General features: G+C 44.3%; 1 protein-coding gene across 1 annotated transcript; it reads right to left on the bottom strand.

The window, feature by feature from the left end:
* Positions 1 to 1855: 1855 nt before the first annotated feature.
* Positions 1856 to 19294, bottom strand: REG4 (regenerating family member 4). Its single transcript, XM_001084012.5, has 6 exons — positions 19231 to 19294; positions 17057 to 17217; positions 11412 to 11509; positions 7780 to 7917; positions 6557 to 6662; positions 1856 to 2461 (listed from the first exon to the last, which is right to left on the bottom strand). Exons 2-6 carry the CDS (start codon positions 17121 to 17123, stop codon positions 2394 to 2396), a joined length of 477 nt encoding a protein of 158 aa, XP_001084012.1. The 5' UTR covers positions 17124 to 17217; positions 19231 to 19294; the 3' UTR covers positions 1856 to 2393.
* Between the last annotated feature and the right edge of the window lie 211 nt (positions 19295 to 19505).

The following is a 19505-nucleotide window of genomic DNA, read 5'->3' as shown; positions in this document are numbered from 1 at the left end:
ATACACACTCCAACACATGCCTGCTCCCTGTGCCCCTTCCTGGCTTTATGTTTTCACCACAGCTCTTGTCATCATCCCATACTCTGTCCTTTTCTTATTTAGTTTGTTGCTTGTCTACATCCACTCCCCATCCCTGATGAAAGGGATGATATGTATTGAATGATATATCCATTCAGTGAATTATTGAGGATTATTAAAATTTTACATACATAAATGAAAATCATGACAGTTCTAGAACTAACTCCGTACTATCCCAGCCTTCCAATAAGATGAGTGACTTCTTATCCATGCCTTTCCCAGCATATGTGCACATGCAGACTGTCAGCATTTCAGCAATTTCAGGGAGGGAGCCTTGTTATTATTATGTCGCCAAGATGATCTTAAGTTGGTGATGGTCTTTAATTGGAACTATTTTTAAATATATTGTAAATATTTTTATATATTGTAAATATTTATAGAATGACTTGACTTTATTTTGTCTTAGTAGATTTGCTATCTGTAATTTTTTTGGATTTTTATTCTGTTCATCTCTACTTCTTTGCTATCATGAGGAATTTTCCCTCTTGAAAAAGCAAATAAATTAGGAGAGGGAGGTGGGCTATGGTGTTTTTTTTTTTTTTAACTTTCATATGTGCCATAGTCAGAAAAAACTGAGAGCTTCTACCTTTCTGAAATATTCTCAGCCATGTTTCCTTTGCATTTTTTTTCGGTTCTTACAGGTAATACTGCAGAATCTGGCACTTGTTCCAACAGGGTTCTACTGTTGTTCTCAATGGTCTGGTATTCCCAATTTATCTTCTATCTCTATCATGCAGTCTGATACTTTTGTTTGTTTCTCTGACAGTGACTTGCCTAGAACCCCCTTGGGAGTTGGTGGTTGCAGTTTTGCTGAAGGTAACTATATGCTTTGAAAGAATGAGCCTTTTCCCTTTGCCTGTCACCTTCTCTGAAATATCACTATTAGGAGAGTTATCTTTTGGGTTATCCAGCCTTTTTATACTTGAGAGGAGCAATACATTCTTTCTGGTGTTTTCCTCTTTGACAACCAAAAGAATGACAAGGGCATGGTGGATGAAGGAAGAAGAAAGGAAGGGAGAGTAGAGGGAGAACTGGTTAGGGCCGAGGCTCCGTGTCTTCCATTTCCCCTTTCTTTTTACTCTTCTTTCAGCCAGCACTCAATAGCTGGTCTTAGCCTGCTAATATGAGAGGGGAGTGTTCTCAGACTAGGGAATAAGACTCGGTGTGTTTACCGGTTGGCAGCACATCATGGATAAAGCAAGTGGCGATCCACACAGCCTGAACTGCACAGCCAACCCACATGGCCTCTCCTGTCTGGTGGCTTTTTCCTCTAAGGAATGCGAATGTGATCATACCGCAGCCATATGCTGTAATCATTGAGTCCATATTTGCTTCTTTTTACATGACCATGCAGATTCGTGACCTAGGGAGTCATATATCTGTTTGCAGGCAAAATCACCTCCTCATTGAAGTAACCACCCCGTAAGCCATTCCAAACCTCACAGGGCAAAGAGAGTCACACAAGGCCACACAGGTTGTCAGTGGCAGTGGGGGAGATGAGCGTCCAGGGTCCAGGTCAGCTCCACCATACCTGCTGTGACTGTCATCCCCCTCATAAGCTCAGAAGCACTCAATTAAATAGCACCCACTTGCCCAACCCTGCTCAGAAGTTGGCAGGCAGGTCACCTGCATCTCTCCTCTCCTTGAACCAGTGCTGTTGCTGGGTTGGAGGAGGTAGAGACTCAGATGAAGGAGACGAAGAAGCACTTGGGTATATTTCTTGGTCTTATTTCACTTTTCCACTTTCACCACTACTGAACTGGAACACAGCAACCTCTTATGTACACAATGGTTTATTAAAGGAATGTACGGCCCACATCAGCCTAGCAAGGATTCTACTGGTAAACCTTCCCATGGCCAAAGGGAAAAAAAGCAGGAGTTGAGTGGCTGGGGTGGGGTATAGGCAATGGAGAGAGGGCAGAGGGGTGTAGAAGCTGAAGGGGGCTGGAAGCTTACTCCTGAGTTTCTTCTTCTGTCTTCAGATCTTTACTTCTTATGGCCAAAGACCCAGCTGTTTCAATTGGCTGGAGATGCACTCTTCTAGACTGCTCAAGACAGCCAGAGAGAGGGGAGGAGGGAAGAAGGATACTGTGGAAAGGGATGGTGGGGCAAACATTTAGAGCTAGAAGCCACTACTGTGCCAATGCTAAAGTTTCTGTCTCTTAGCCTAAAAAAGCCAGTGAGGTAGGGGCCTTATCGCTCTTAGTTTGCTAGGTTTCCCCTCTGAAATAATGAGCAGATTTAGCCAGGCTAGCAGAAAACAGAAAGGAAGAGCACGGGGCTGTGCAGGAGTTAACAGAATCTTGATTCTTGCTCTATGGTCGGTACTTGCACAGGAAGTGTTGGCGCTTGTTGCATTCGTTGCTGCTCCAAGTTAAAAAGTCTGTAAGAAAATAAACAGACATTTAAATCCATTCAGTCCTGTACTGAGCTTGCCAGAGTTATCCGGGTGTTTTTCTTGGAGTCATAGATAAGGCGATATGATGGTTGACTTTATGTGTCAACTTGGCTAGGCTATGGTGTACAGTTGTTTGATTGCTATGAAGATGTTTTTTAGATATGATTAATGTTTAAATATCAGTAGACTTTGAGTAAAGCAGATGACCCTCCATCATGTGGGTGGGCCTCCTCCAATCAATTGAAGGCCTTAAGAGAAAAGACTGGTCTCCCAAAGAGGAAGAAATTCTGCCTCCAGACTGTCTTTGGACTCAAGACCACAACATTAACTCCTGCAAGAACTTCCAGCCTGCAGGGCGCGGTGGCTCAAGCCTGTAATCCCAGCACTTTGGGAGGCCAAGACGGGTGGATCACGAAGTCAGGAGATCGAGACCATCCTGGCTAACATGGTGAAACCCCGTCTCTACTAAAAAAAAAATACAAAAAAAAACTAGCCGGGCGTGGTGGCGGGCGCCTGTAGTCCCAGCTACTCAGGAGGCTGAGGCAGGAGAATGGTGTAAACCCGGGAGGCGGAGCTTGGAGTGAGCTGAGATCTGGCCACTGCACTCCAGCCCAGGTGACAGAGGGAGATTCCATCTCAAAAAAAAAAAAAAAAGAATTTCCAGCCTGTTGGCCTGCCCTGTGGTTTTCAGATTTGACAGCCCCCACAACTGCATGAGCAAATTCCTCAAAGTAAATCTTTGTCTCTCTCTATATATATCCAACTACTTCTGTTTCCCTGGAGAACCTTAAGACAAATACTAACTTTCCCAATGAAAGAAAAACACTTTAAATGTCACACACCATGGCAAAAGCTCCACTCCAGCACTGCTTTTGAGGAAAGGCAGGGGTTAACATGAATCAACTGAGAACGAGGGGCTCTTGTGTTGAAGCAGGACGCAGTGAGGATCTGAGGGTGGCCTTTCCTAGGCTCTAAGAAGCTCCTGTTCAAAGTTAAAAGAACTGAAAGCTGCTAAAGCCATTCACATCCCAACAGGCCATCTGCTTATGAAAAAGGACTGAGCCCAAGGCGGAGGTGGCCCTTTGAAGGACTGAAGTATTTTTGAGGTGAGATCCAGCTATTTCCCTCCCAGAAGCCAAGCTCCACAGCATCACTTGTCATCCATGGGTGCCTGCAGCAGGGCGAGGAGTTGTTCCCTGGCTAGGTGTCTGCTTGGGCCCTGACCTGCAGATCTGACCCTGTTCCCAGTGTGTGTGGGGTGGGTGAGAGCTCTGGGGAGAGGAGGAGGGGAGGTGTGCCCCTCCCACTCCTAGGATAGGGCCTGCCCATGCCAGCATCCATAGTGCTCAGCGCAGGGGCCACAGAGTATAAATGAAATGGGCCCTGCAAGCTTGTGGGTACTTTCACAGTGTGGGGCAAAGAGAATACAGCACAAGGCCATGGGCCAGGCTTGAGACTGACTCATCAGCCGGTCCTTTTGAGGTTGCTGCCCATTGAGCCTGTGGATAAGCTAGTACAGCAACTTCAAACAATCAAGCACAGCACAGCTCACCACGGGCACTAAGCTAGAGAGCTCCACTTTTCCCACCTCACCAGAGGCGGAGTGCAGGGAAGGGTGAGTGAGAGACCTTACTTTCCCTCTCCTCCAGGCCACGGAGCCATGAGCCTAGCTTGCACATGATAAACACGCCACATGTATTCAGATAATTAGGACGATTATTTCCTCCTTTTTATAAAGAGGCATTTGAGGCACAGAGAAGTAAGAGAGCTGCACAGGGTCACACGCTCAGTTAGGAGGAGCTGGGATTCTACCCTGGGCATTCAGAATGCAGAACCCGTGCTCTTGACCTCAATGTATACTGAATATGAAATTTCTTTTCAAACTGCGAAATCCCACTTATCATTGTTAAATGTCTCAAAGTGGACCAGCAAAACGTCAGGAAACACTGCAAGCTGCAATTTTCCAGAGTCACAAAACACATTCTGATGTAAAGGCTCCCCTTTACATCAGAAAGGGTGAGAGAGAAACACACCAAGTAAAATGCTCTGAAATTCTTTCTAAAGAGATATAAAAAAGGAATAGCTCTGTCACAGAGACAGAACAAGAATGTGTGTGTGGCTGTGTATTGGGGCATTAATATTATATAAATTTTGAATTAAAAAAATTAGAAACAGAGTGGGGAGCAAAACCCATTGTACTGATGTGGCTGAGGGGCATGTGCTTTTAAACTCTACCTTCCACCAGTTCTTCTCAAATCCTTGCTTCATTCCTTGTGCTCTTCTGCCTTGAGAGCCAGTGTTCTGACAGCCACGAGCTGGGTGAGTAACCGTGGGAAAGGAAAGGAACCCAAAGACGTGCTGTTCCCAGAGAGCTTCAGTCTTCCGGTTCCCATCCACACAACAGAGGCGACTCCGCTACTGAAGTTTGCTGATGTGATCACCGACTCACAGGGAAAGGACTTTTGTTTGAGAACTTTGTCCAGTGGGAATGTCAGAATCTGGGGAATGTGAGGGACTTGGGGAGGCATCTGGTCTACTGCTCCCAAACCAGGTCTGGCCTCCAGCCCCAGAGAGTCTGATGTTGCAGGTCTGAAAAGCGAATCCCTGATATTGGTATTTTTACAGTTGTTCCTCATTTGATTCTTTGGTGCCATGGAGCCTCGCTTCTAACACTTTTAATGCGTTAACTGCAATAAAAACTACAATGTCCACCTTTTGCTTGGTTAACTCTGGTTGTAAAGTTTCTCACTGCTTCCTGGGGTAGCTCGTTATGTGTTTGAGCAGCGCTAACTGTTCAACATTGTTTTCCTTGATTAGAATAAAAATCCACTTGTGGGTAGCCTCTGCCTATTGGTTTTGGTTGTGTTCTTTCCATCTGAGCCGACTTCTGCCTTGAACAGCAGCAGCTGTGCTCTCACCGGTCTGTGCACATCCCCTCTCTGGCTGTTTATCTCGGAGGGTTTTCCTCAGACTGTGTCTCATCGTGTCTGCCCTTCGCCTCGTGCTGTTAGAAAGTTTTCTCACTCTCTTTTTCCTTCTTATAAGTTTATTCCTCAGACAACATTAAACTTCCCCCATGTCCTGCTGGGGGTGGCCGAGTCCCTCCCTTCCCCAGCCCAATAGCTGAGACCTCAGCCCAGGCCTGCCCCACGCTGACTTCTTGGCTGGCAGGGGGTCCTGGTGTCACTATGATGGCCTATTAGACCCACTGGGATATTCTCAAGTGTATGACCTTTGGCATTGAGGATTCTTTAATATCCTGTGATCTTGTACAGCTGAAGTTTTCTACACCGCTTATTTGTCATGGTTCTCACCAGGGGGTGAATTTGCCCTCTGCAGAAAACACTTGGTCATTCTTGGAGATATTTTTCACGACCTGGGAGGAGGAGTGCTACTGGCACCTACCGATTAGAGACCAGGGACGCTGCTCAACCTTGTGCAAAGTACAGGATAGCCCCCACAACCAAGAAGTACCCAGCCCAAGGTGTCACCAGGATGAATGCTGAAAAGTCTAACTCATGAGCAGAAAGACAAAGAATGAAAGCAGGCCAGGGAAAGGAGGAGGCTCATGCAAATGTGTGCAGCCTGCACTGAGCTTCAGGCCAGTGCATTCTGGGGACAGGATTCAGGGAAACAGGAGGGAAGAACTGAGGCAAAGACCAGCTTTCCAGGGCTCATGGCAAACCCTCATTTTAAAGAAGTCAGAAGAGATTTATCTGTCTTCACCGCATATATTTACTCCCTGTGGTCTGGGTTTCCCAAAATGGGATATATATCCCCCTCATGGTATAGAATATGATTTTAAAATAAGTGTATTTCAGAAAAAATTGAACGGATTTAAAGAAAATATGAGTAAATAACAACAGCTGGAACATTGATAGGACAAAGACTGTAAAGTGATCACAAAGGACTGAAGGTTGGTAACCAATGTCTGTGGCAAGGCCACTGCCCTGCTGGAGAAAAGAGTTGTTAGTGTGGAATGGGGAGGGCAGGAGTCCCCTGTGTCTATTTTTGCTCTTACTAGGTAAAGGGAAGGGTCTACGCATGGAGAAGTGGTGAGGGGCGTGCATTAGAACTTACTGTTATTGGAGCTCATCTCAGTACAGTGCTTGTTCCCACCCACGGACTTGCCGGACCAGGATCTGTACAGATACATGGCCCCATCAATCCACTGCCACCGCTGCCTCTGCAACAACAGGAGATGGAGAGGCGTACGGCTCAGCAACCCGCCTGCCACAGCCAAGGAAGTCCCTTCAGTCCCCTTTAAAACATGTTTTCATTGCAAACGTTGGGAAAGTGCAGAAATGCTTAAAGAAGGAAAAAGAGAAAGTCATTCCACTCAACCACTAATAGGAAAACATTACCAATGCTACTGCAAGAAATAGAAATAGATGTAAGTATTTATTCCATCTGAATGACAGGGTTCTGACTGATAGCAATGTGAATGCATAAAAATGCAAAATTTCTGATAGTCAAATAAATGACATTAAAAAAATAATTGCATAAAATATTTGTAACAACTACAGTAAAGGATTATTAGTTTTTCTGTAACATAATATTCAAAAAGAGAAAAAGCCATAAGATATTGATAGACAAACACTAAGGGATGAACACATACATATTCATGAAAGAGGGTGATGAATGTGTGGTATCTTCAGCAGTTTTATTAAGAAGCAGGAAGTATGGGGGTTCCCGCTTTATGTTCCCTGTGTTTGTTTGAGTCAACTAAAGAAGTCCCACCAAGCATCTGTCAACTGAAGACCCCACACCTAGACCTCAACAACAGCTGTTCCTTACAAAGGCCGCTCATGTCATTTCTTACAATAAGGTACTGATAAAAAGAACAGGAAGTTACAGCGAAAAGCATCAAGGATAGCATAAAGAAAATTAGAGCACCAAAAAAAAAAAAAGAAAAAAAAAAAGGCTAGCTGAAAGTTTTCAACTTTAACTCAAGATCCAATGGAGATTTGATTGATCTGTCTCATAATAGGCCCGTGTGTACACACACACACACACACACACACACACACGAACTTGTTAAGGCTTTAAAACGTTGGTAATTTTGTGTTCTGCCTTTCAGGAGGGCCTTAATTAGACAGAGGTCTATACATTTAAATCATATCCTCCACCGAGGGCCAGAACTGGGTCCCTGACCTTGAGGCCTTGGTCTCTGTCAGCTGGAGGTGCATCTGGAGAAGATCCACCCGCTGTGTCCCTATTATAGGCCGGGAGGCCATTCCTCAAAAAAGAGGATGCCAGCCTGGCTTTCCCAAGAGGGCCTTTGTGGCCAAGTCTGAGGTTACCTTCTGTGGGTCGTGCAGGCCAATCCATACGGGCTGGCTTCTCTGATAGCCACTTATGTACTCTGCTATGGTGCTGGCTTCCTTTACATTCAGGATAGATGCCAGGTGGGCTCCGTTTTCGTAAGACTGACACTCGAGCTAGTACAAGGAGAGGTCCTGTTAATGATGCCTGCATGTTTAAAGCACAGCCTTCTCCTCAGAACGCTAGTCCAAGCAGGAGGGACTCACACAGCCCCCACGTCCTCCACACAGAGTGCTCTAAACCCCACAGAAGGCTTCCTGCCAGCCTGGCAGAAAACACAACTACCGCAGCGTTCGGTCTCGAGAAAGAGGCAGTGCAAGGCCAGGGCGAGAGATTGAGGGTCTGAGGACATGCCCGGGATCCTGGTCTTGCCTCTCAGGGCATATGTGACCTTGACAAGTCACTTCACCTCTCTGAGGCTCAGTTTCTTCATCTGTAAAATAATTACTGCTACCTATGACCTGTCATGAGACCTATTGTGTTATAATACTGCATTTCAACAGATCTAAGAAACTGCTGATTGTAAAATGTGGCATTATTTTATGTCCCATGAAGAAAGAAAATAAAATCACTGTCAATGAATCTATGATACACTATGACACAGCGTGTTTGTAGCACACACCTGATTTCAGAAGTGTCAGAATGTGAATACAATGTGCATCAGAGAACAGACGTTACAGCAGTGCTCTTTGCGGGACACCTCCAATACACTGGGCACCCCACCATTCAGTCCTAACAGCAGCCCAAGGAGATGGGGCCCACCTTTAGTTTACGGATGGGGAGACAGGGGATCAGGAAAGGGCAACTGGACACAGGAAGAGAGCCCAGCTCTCCCTAATTCATAAGCCTACATTGTGTTTATTTTAAATTATTATTAGCCGGCTGGGCGTGGTGGCTCAAGCCTGTAATCCCAGCACTTTGGGAGGCCAAGGCAGGTGGATCACGAGGTCAGGAGATCGAGACCATCCCGGCTAACACGGTGAAACTCCATCTCTACTAAAAATACAAAAAATTAGCCGGGCGAGGTGGCGGGCACCTGTAGTCCCAGCTACTCAGGAGGCTGAGGCAGGAGAATGACGTGAACCCAGGAGGCGGAGCTTGCAGTGAGCCGGGATCGTGCCACTGCACTCCAGTCTGGGAGACACAGCGAGACTCCATCTCAAAAAAAAATAAATAAATAAAATAAAATAAATTATTATTAGCCTATGTTACATAAGAATAACACATTGTAAATTGTAAGCAGTGGTCTGTAACTCATTTTGACTTGCTAGTGAATGGGCATCGATCAATTGCCTAAACATATGAGGTGATCCTCCGGAGGAGAGGAGTTGGCTCCCCGTGCTGGTGGAGAATCCCTGCCGATTGAAGGTGAATGTGCCCACTGCTTTGCCTTTCCTCAGCAGTAACCATGCCACCAAATCTGGTTGGATTTCGGGGTTTCCTGGGCACTAGAGGCAGATATGTAACTATCCGCTTTGTTGCAACTTTTAAAACTTTCAGCTCTAATCCCAAATCTGTTTTACTCCTTTATGTCTGCATATCGATCCCAAATTTTTCCTTCTGAGGTCCTTTGCAAAAGTGCTGTCTTCTTTCACATCCAAGGCCATGCAATCTGAATTTTTCTTGTGGGTGAATAAATGGTAATCACTCACAGTTTTAAGGATTGTATGAAACACATGACATGACAAATTCTTGTTCTGTACCCAGAAACCTGTTGTTCAATTAAACAAGGCAAATGTTTATATATATGGGCATGTGTATGTAAACTTTATTTTATTCTCTTCTGAGGTTGTGTTACATGACAAGAAATTGAATTAATTCAATAAAATTTTAGTTTGGGTTGCTTAGGTTTTTACTGATCCCATTCTTGCTTTTACTAATTTACCCAAGATTAGATGTGATTACTATTTAATAATAATTTAGTCCTCACACTGACAAACCACTTACAATACCAGCATGCTTCTATCACTGTAATTCTATTTAATTCTCAGGCCCATGAGGCATGCCAGCCAGATGACCAGACAGCATTTATTGAGTGCCCACTGGGTACCAGCCACAAAAGATCCTGTGTCAGAAGGGGAAACAGACTTGGAGTATGTACGCGATAGCCTCCCTCCCAGTTCACACAACTGGTACTGCTGGAGCTGTAACTAGAACTCAAGCCTCTGCTTCTCAAGCTCAAGGTCGCATGTCCATGTGCTTCTCACGTTGCCTCCATCAGCTTCCAGGGGTCTCAAGAGCCAAGGGCAGTAGCAACACTGGTGAGGAATCGGGGAGCCGCACAGCCCTTGTTGGGTTTGAGGGGTCCCCTTTGGCCTCACCGTCCCAGCACCCCCTCTGCATCCTGGTCCTGTTAACTTTGTTTAAGGTTCAGCGTCAATTCTGTGGGCTGTTCTTTCTTGAGACCCTGAATTGGTGTCTACCATGTGCCATAGGCTTTATGCAAGTTGTTTTAATGAATCCTCCTGACATGTCCATGAAGTAAAAAGTATTATCCCACTTTCCAGTAGGGAAACAGGTAAAGGGAGGTACCTAGTGAATTGCAGCGTAGTGATGTAAACTCAGGTCTCTATTACTCCACGGTTCCCAGACATCTTCCTCTTTGTTCTCTTTGTTTTCACAGAGAAAGGCTATTCCTCTCCACGAGCTCATTTTATTTCCAGGGACAGAGTCTGGGAAGCCCTTTCTTCACTCTGTTTCTCTCCCCTTTTTATACAATTATTCAGGACTCAGCTCAGACTTTGCTGGGGTTGCTGCATCAGTTATTCTCAGTGTAAACTTGGGCAAGTCATTTATACTCATGCTGCATTGAAACGTTCTGTTTCAATGTCGCAATCCTGCATTAACCCTGGGCTTTCTAAGGCCAGAGAATACATTCATAGCCTCAGTAGCTGGCACGTGGTAGGTGCTTCATTCTGCTTTTGTTTGTTTGTTTGTTTTCTGTTTTTCATTGTCTAGTTTTATACAGGGATTCTAAGACCACATGGGCCCAGATCATGCCAAATATACCTATATGACTCCCCCAATTAATCACAATTCGGCAGCAGCGACTCCCCACACGTGGCTGAGATAACTTACTTTGACTGTCTATTTGGTGATCTCTCAGACAAAGCTTCAATGAAATAAAATGGACATGTTTGTGGACTGTGTAGAGCAGTGGAAAAGTTTCCACATTTTCTTGGACGCTTCACCTTCTGTCGGCGGCTCCAAGGTGTCTGCTCCAGGCGTGTCTACACACCTCTCTCTGGTAGATCTCTTACAGGAACTTCATTATCCTTTCTGTGAATTCCTCATCTTCTCTTCCTCCTTTGATTGATGTATTTCTGTCTCCTTTACTGACAGTGAGCTTGCTGAGGGTAGGGGCTATTTCCTATGTATCCGTATGTGCTTGTAGCCCATCTAGGGTGTGGCATACAGCACCTGCTTCAGCAATGCTTACGGAATTGAAAGAGTTGAACACACAACCCTCTTCTCTCCATTTCACCAGCCAAAGGGGTTTCTCTTCATAGTGCCCAGGAAGGACACTTGATCCTGAATCAAATGAGATCTGGGGCTCTGGCTGGTCCTTTGCTCTAGAAAGCCCAGGCCAAGCAGGCGGCAAATTTCTTACCTCAGCATCAGACCAGTTCCTCAGCTTCCTGAAGTAACCGTAGCAATTGGGCTTGTGGTAAAACCATCCAGGAGCACAGCTGGGTCTCCTGATGACATCTGCACATAAACAAGAGGCAATTGCATGTTATGATAGCAAAAACAATCAATTCCCAGACTTGATACAGTTTGCAATCAGGAACCCCTTGAATGAAGAGAGTCCCTTCATGAAGATTCCTGCTACACTGTCAAAAATGTATACAGTTTACCCTTCTTCTGGCTTTTCCCAAAGGGACCTAAGGCCTTTTACCAGTGTGACTGTGTTTCTGCAATTACTGGACACTGCCTCTGAACTGACACTAATTCCAAGAAAATGTCACTGCGGTCCACCAGTCAGAGTAGGGGTTATGGAAGTCAGGTGATCAATGGAGTTTTAGCTTGATCTGCCTCACAGTGGGTCCAGCGAGTCCACTGGGTCCCCTGAACCCATGCTGTGGTTATCTCCCCAGTTCTGGAATGCATAATTGGAATAGACACACGTACATAATTGGACTAGATAGACACACATAACTGGAATAGATTCTCAGCAGCTGACGGAATCTTGTATTAGTAGTGAAGGTCAAACAACTATGATTTAAGGCATCACAAGAGTGGATGAGGGACATAAATTGGTAGTTTGGGGCATTCCAAGGAGGGAGAAGTCACTTTGGCCTGGGAGACAAGGGATGGGTTACATGGCAACTTGACTGGAACTTGAGCATAGGTGGGCTATGTGTCAGTACTGGGGGAGGGAACATTTTAGGCAAAGGAAGCAGGAATGTGAGGGCATGCATAGAAACAGCAAGCACTTAAGTCTGCCTTAAGGGCTTAAGAGACAGGGTGTCCATCAGGCAACCGTGGCAGAAATAGGAAAGAGCCAGGACCTAGAAGCAAAGGAATCTATGATTCAGGGAGGCACATGATTTTCCTGCTAGTCAACTGGTGAATGGGCAATGTCGCTGTATCTGAAGGTTTATAAAGAGGGGGAGATGGCTGGATGTACAGAGGCACCAGGTGATCAAGGGGATGTCAAGCTAGCAAGTGTAGGCTTTGTGACCATGTGGCTACCTTCTGACACCATGATGGGTGCAAAAGTGTTTCCTTCCATAAGGGATGTCCACAGACTGCAGTTGTCATAACAGTGTGTTTTCTCTCCTCATTCAAATGATACTACTGTCTCCTATTTGCCCCACTCTTCTGTTTTATTTCAGCCCCTGCCCATTGCTTTCAGAGGAGCTCTCTGCTCATCTAGCATGTAAAAGATTTTATAACCTGGCTGTATGCCCCTATCCAGCCACATGCTTCTATGCCACAGTCCCAGCTCCGTCTTGGAACATGAATGCTCAGTGTAGCTTTAGATCCTTTGTCTGTGCTATTCCTGGTATCTGTGAATAATGAATAATGACCAACCTAGCTAAGGCAAGGCAGGAAAGGTTTCAGTGAGTATGTCAAATATACTACAAACAAACAGCAAAGATATTCATGTATTTAAATGCTTCATCTTCTACTACATTCAGAAATATGAACATAATTTTGTGATAAATAAAACGCAGCCTTTATGCCATTGCTGTTACTACTAGTACCACTGTCACCAGCTTTTGTAGATAAGGTGCTTGACTTTCTATCATCTCTCTGTTCTCTCCCTGTCTTTGTACTCTCCATCTCTGTCTCCTTTGTCTCTGTGTCTTTGTGTGTCCCTCCTTGTCTATGACTATCTGTTTTCTGCCCTCATTCTTTTTTCTCCCTCTCCTTGCTCACTTTTCTATCTCTCTCCCCTCCCCTTTCTGCCCCTCACCCTGCGAGGTGCTTTCTTGGTGCCAGGCACCATGTTCAGTGTTTTATCCATATTGTACTTTTAACAAGATTGCTTGAGGAGGTGGGGAAACAGGCTCAGGGTGGTCATCTGCCCAAGGTCACACAGAAAGATAGAAAAGCTGCTTTGCAGATCCAGTTCTCTATGACTTAAAAATCTATGTTACTGCCACCAGCCCTCCCAATATTTATAAACATGAGAAATTCAAAACTTAGCAACAGAAATAATTAACTGGGCTGCCTTGATTATTTTGTCAGGAGGAAAAGAAATCCTTGCACTTCAAGGAAAAATTGATCTTCTTAAGAGAAGGCCGGCCGTTGATTACCGGAGGGCAGACATGACATGGGCTTGAATTTCAGAAAGGGACAGCTGCGAAAACACGCCTTCCATTGTAATACCGGTGAGACTGTTCTGAAAAGAGGTGGCAAAGAGGAACCCAGATCTCTGACCTTTGGCCCGAGGACAAAGACCCCTGGCCTCACACCTGGGGCTCCTGGTTTGGTCTTGTGCCCTCTGAAGCAACTCTCCTTGGCATTCTGTGAGCAAACATATTAGGACAGACCCTCTACCACCATGGTCCTTGTTTCCCCCGGATCCAAGCTGTGAAAGCAGAGGGCCTAGGGACATACGCAGAGGACTTGGAGGGACAGAGTGGTCAGAGTGAAGAAGACCCAAGACCATGCTGGAGCCCAGACAATCACAACTCTCTCTCTTCTCTTTCTCTCCTTTCTCTGACTCTCTTTGTGTTTCTCTGAGTGTTGCTCTCTGACCATCTCTCTGTGTTCAATTTTCTCTGTGCATCTCCGTCTTTGACTTTCTATACATCTCTCCGTTCTCTCCCTGTCTTTGTACTTTGTCTCTTTTGTCTCTCTGCCTATGTGTGTCCCTCCTTGCCTATGACTGTCTGTTCCCTGCTTCTAATTCTTTTTCTCCCCCTCCTCTTTCCTCCCTTCATCTCTCTCCCCTGCCCTCTGCCCCACACTCTGCAATGTTGCAGCTATGGCCGTGAGCCCCCTGGTGGAGACATTTTAGCTCCTAGATACGCAACTAACAGCCGCTCTGCTGTGCTGTGGCTCTGCCTTCTGCTACCCCACTCCCATCGCCCAGGCTAGAGTGCAGCGGTGCCATTTCAGCTCACTGCAGCCTCGACTTCCCAGGCTCAGGTGGTCCTCCCACCTCAGCCTCCCAAGTAGCTGGGACTACAGGTGAGCACCACCATACCAAGCTAGTTTTTTGTACTTTTTTTTAGTAGAGACGGAGTTTCGCCACATTGCCCAGGCTGATCTCGAACTTCTGGGCTCAAGTGATCTACCCACCTTGGTGTCTCAAAGTTCTGGGATTACAGGCATGAGCCACCGCACCCGGCCTTACTCCACACATTTATTGAGCATTTACTATGTATCCGAGAAAGGTCCAGACCATTTACATATATTCTAATCATCTTCATCATAACCTTGTCATTATTCCTATGTTCCAGATGAAGAAGCAAAGGCAGAAAGAAGTCATCATGTCCCAGGATCCTACAGCAAATAAATGATAAAAGCAAGATTTGACCCCAGACAGACAGTCTGACTCCAAGTCTTAGTCATCTTAGTAATGATGCTCAAGTTAATGCTTTAAATCCTATATGGGTCAAGCACATCCGTTGAGATTATTTTGTTTAATTACCAGAGCCTCCCTGAGAGATAGGTGTGGATAACCATTTCCATTGTATAGAGAAGGGAACCTCCTCACAGAGGTGAGTAAACTACTGAGGTTATCCAGATGGGGAGTGCGGTGGAAACTGGGAGAGAAGTCAATGTTTCCATGGTGGCCTTAGAATGTTGACCCCACCTCACATGGTGCTAGAGCCCCTCATCTCTACACATGCATTGTCAAGAGGTTTCAGCTTCCAGCGTCTTGCCTGGACTACTCTAATACTCTTTCTACTCCATCACTTATTACATGTGTGACCTTAGAAATGTGATTTAATCTCTTTTAGCTTTACTTTTCTTGTCTGTACAGAGGGATCAACAATACATGCCTTCTTCACATAGTTGTTGGGAGGATTAATTAAGATAACTCACGTACAGTGATTAGCACAGAGCTTAGTGTATAGGAATTGTTCGATAAACAGTAGCTAGTTAAAACCTGAAACTATTAACACCCATCATCATTACTATGTAATAGTTTTGAAAACATAAGGCAGATGAAGTTTTTTAGTGTCCATAAATGATGTTGCTCTATGTCTGTCCGCTCACTGAATCAATGCCATGAATTGCTTCAGGTGAAGGGCAGGTATCAGGACAAAGAACTCACTGTGGAAGCAACAAGAGTCTAATATTCACTGAGAGAGAAGATTAATTTCTAAGTCCCCTCTATTTCTCTTAAGTAGGGCAGTGCAAAGAACATTTAGGATATGTCATAAGGGAGGATCCCCAAGATAGTAAAAATAAGTAGAATGTCTTTCTACAGCTGGGAGGGAGATCTACCTGGAAAAAGAGAAATTGAAGGACCTGTGGTGAATGTTGTGTCTGCATTTCCTCCTCAGGAGAGAAGCCAGAGAGGTTAGTGAGATCCCAGGGGTGGGAAGAGGGTTGCATCACATTCCCCAGGATATAGCTCGGGCAAATTTCAAGTTTCATTAAGGAGGCCTGAAGTCAGCACAGAACAAGAGTGGCAGGGAACCACCTGGCCATGTAGAAATGGCCACAGAAGACAGCTCTGCAGGAGGGGCTCAGGAGCAGCCCCTCAGAGCCTTGCACTCTCTTGTATGGTTTCTCTCACATGGCTGAGTTCCACAGGTCCTGAGAAGCCTGAGATAGTTCAGCGAACGGGTGTAGGGTTGAAGGCAAAGAGCCATGGAGGACATATTAAGGATAAGCTATGACTAGGACCACCGACTGCAGCCATAGGGGCCAAGACGATGCCCAAAGAACCTTGCTTCTCTTCGTATGTCCTTCCAAACCATCCTACCATTGGCCGAGGGCATTCCCCAGCAGTAGCAGTGCTAAGTAACTGACAGCACTGGACCCCTCTGGAAGCCCTCTTCTCAACAGAGGCAATGCTCAAACATGGATTCTTCACTCACTCTTACATGCCCAACACCCAGCAAGGCCACATGGGACTGTGAAAGGCACTAGAAGCCCAAACATCACTTAGTCTTACTGTGTGACGTTGGGCAAATCTCTACCCTTTTCTGGAATCCATTTTCCTTGTAAATAGAACAAAGAAATTATATCAGATGAGATCACATTTCATTTCCTTCCATTTCTGGTATTCTGTGACATTTCTTCTTAGCTCACTTGTACAGTGTTCCTCCCCTGCTTTCTCTATTGGTGGATTCTACAATATTGCTACTCACTTTGTTGCCATGTTACTTTGCACTTGATGTGTGATCTATAAATGTTTAAGCGCCATCTCTCCAACTCGACTGTAGGTCCCTTGCAAACTGAAATCCCTAATAATGCTCAAATGGTAAACCAGTGCATAAGCATTGAGGAATTCTGATTATGGCTATGACTTATTGACAATCTGCTAGGCAACAGGTGTTTTAAACACATTATCTCTGCCCTTCACAAAAAAACTTGCTAAATTAATGTTATAACTTACACTTAACTGATGATTTAGGTATGGGTTATAATCATATGGTATTGGGTTTTGTTGGATTCTACAGCCCTTGAATTTTTAGTACTTATCTTTGTTTTTCATCTCCATGTTTAAAAACCTATTTCTTGCAGTTCCTAAATGTTTTTGTGGGTGAATGGAAGGGTGTCCCACGTGGGCTGTGTGAACACTGGCTGTGCCTCAGTTTCAGCTAAGTGATGGATACTCACCACCCAGGACTCCTATTTTGGCCAGGCAGTTCAGCAATAGGAGCAACCGCATGCTTCTGGAAGCCATCTTCCTCCTCCCCTGAGGATGTAGCTACTGCAAGGATCTCAGAGACCTTACAAGCGCTTCTTTAAAACTCCTGGGTTCTCCTTGATCTGCAAATCTGAACACATTTGCACAGGTGAGAAGGACCCAGGAATCTAGATGCCGACTCACATATGGAGGAAAATAATACAACATTTTCCTGGCTAAATCCAGACTTTATAATGAAGGGAATCTCAAGTTAGATGTACAGGTTAGAAACTTTTAAGAGATTTTGTTCTTACCTGCAAGACCTCCTAGGCAGGTGCCAGAGATCTAACTATAGCAGGCTGAACAGTTTCACAGTCTTAATGGAGGCAATTTGTAAACCACCGAGCACTTGCCCCTGTTAGCTTCAGGAGAGCCAGCAGAGGACGCCCAAGGCAAGCTTCCTCACGGATAAGGCGGATATGGGCATTTTGTGTCAAGAAAATCCAATAGAGTGGCTCCGACGTTGAATTTTTAAATGCTAAAATTAAACGTGAGCACAGTGTCCAATACCCACATTTTACAGATGAGAAAACCTAAGGTCAGTAAGTATGAAGTCATTTGTTCATGGACACCAGCTACAAGCGGATCTGACTCCATCAGCACTCTTTTGTTTACGCTTAGTTGACATCCTTTTTAAAAATAAAGAACATGGCTTTATCTTTTCCCCATTAGCAAACAACACATGAGCTATTAGAAAATCAATGCAAAACTAGAAAATAAGAAGTAAACCCCACCTCCAGGAGATAGATAATTTGGTGAGTAGCCTACAGATATCTTTCGTGTACAATTTTATATAAATGGGATCATATTGTCCCATAACCTGGTTTTGTTTCTCAGAAAAAGATTGATTGTAATACATTTTCTTGCACTCACATAACTTTCATGCATTTTAAATTTTTTCTTTAGTATAAATTCTCGTATGTAGAGTAGTGGCATCACACAATATGCACACTGCCATTTTAATACCCTTTGTTAAATGTATGGGCTGTGCCATTTACCTCATTAATAGGGCACTAAAAGGATGGGTTCCCTAAGCTCCCAGTGAATGCTTAATTTTGTCAAATTTTTGGTTAATTTTTGGTATATTAAAGAACTTTAGTGATTAAAATATTTTATAATTACTAATGAAGTTGAACATCTTTTTATATAATGATTTGCTTTTTGTATTTGGTGAATTTTCAGTTTGCAGTTTTACGCATTTTTCTATTTCATTGTTTTTTTCTCCAATTTGTGAGATTCTTTTTGTATGTTTATTGCATTTCACGTGTTACTTATAGTATTTCTCAGTTTGTATTTTTCTCTTATAGTTTTTGCCATTCTGAAATTTTCAAAAATATTATTTTTTATGTTTTTAAAAATATTTTTTAAATTTATATTTATATCAAAAGACTGCCCATTACTGTCCCATAAGGTTAAACTATTTATCCGTGTTCTCTTCTATTTTCATCTGTCTGGACTTTGTTCTAATATAAGTATGAAACTGAGTTCTGGATTTCCCTCCCAAATAATTATTAAAATGAGTTAATTCATTGAATCCACATTTAATCATACTTTGTGATTTAAAAATCTGAATATACAATCTAACTCTCAAATAAAGTGAACTGGCATTCATCGAATGCCTACCTGTCATGTTCACAAGTAAGCTGCACTAGGCCGGGTGTACTGGCTCATGGCTGAAATCCCAGCACTTTGAGAGGCCGAGGTGGGTGGATCACCTGAGGTCAGGAGTTCGAGACCAGCCTGGCCAACATGGTAAAACCCTGTCTCTGTTAAAAAATACAAAAATTAGCTGGGCGCGGTGGTGTAATCGCAGCTACTCAGGAGGCTGAGGCAGGAGAATCACTTGAACCTGGGAGGCAGAGGTTGCAGTGAGCTACCAGACTGCAGAGCCAAGATTTAACCCAACAGCTTGACACCAAACCCAATGCTCTTTACAGTGAAGGAAGAAAAGAAGGTAAATAATTTAAATCAAACAACACAGCAACAGAAAGCCTGACAAGCCTTGCTAGAAATACAATTTGTCATTTCTGGCCTGGCTAATAGCTGACAGAGGAAAACAGGTGTTTAAAGAAAGCCCCCCATCATCAACCGCAAGGAGGATTACCTGTTTGGCAACCAAGACTGACTCTGAGGGCCCCTGCCTTCTTCAGTGTCTCCAGTGGTCCCTGTCAAAGTTTCCAGAGCTTTTATATCTTCTTGCCTCAGGAATTAATAATCTTTACTTTAATCATAAAGCAATAATATTATTTGAGAAAAATAATCCATCCATAAAAGTCTTATCTACAGTGAAAAAAATGAATCATATGAGAGACAACTTGAGAATGTACATAAGGTGTGCTCTGACTAGCCAGGAAAAGAACCTCTCCCTGTGTGCAAACA

The sequence above is a fragment of the Macaca mulatta genome, chromosome 1 (assembly GCF_049350105.2).
Source record: "Macaca mulatta isolate MMU2019108-1 chromosome 1, T2T-MMU8v2.0, whole genome shotgun sequence".
In the NCBI taxonomy this organism is placed as follows: Eukaryota; Metazoa; Chordata; class Mammalia; order Primates; family Cercopithecidae; genus Macaca; species Macaca mulatta.
Note: the sequence above shows the minus strand (reverse complement) of the source record. Positions and strands in the feature narration are given on the sequence as shown.

Bases quoted from the DNA above. Each gene is read 5' to 3' on its own strand.
- REG4 (XM_001084012.5), bottom strand. From the start codon at position 17,123: ATGGCTTCCAGAAGCATGCGGTTGCTCCTATTGCTGAACTGCCTGGCC. The intron at 6,663-7,779 runs GTAACCTCAGAC...CTGTTGTTGCAG, and splicing joins GCCTGCACGACCCACAGAAG to AGGCAGCGGTGGCAGTGGAT. The intron at 2,462-6,556 runs GTAAGTTCTAAT...ATTTTCTTACAG, and splicing joins TGAGATGAGCTCCAATAACA to ACTTTTTAACTTGGAGCAGC.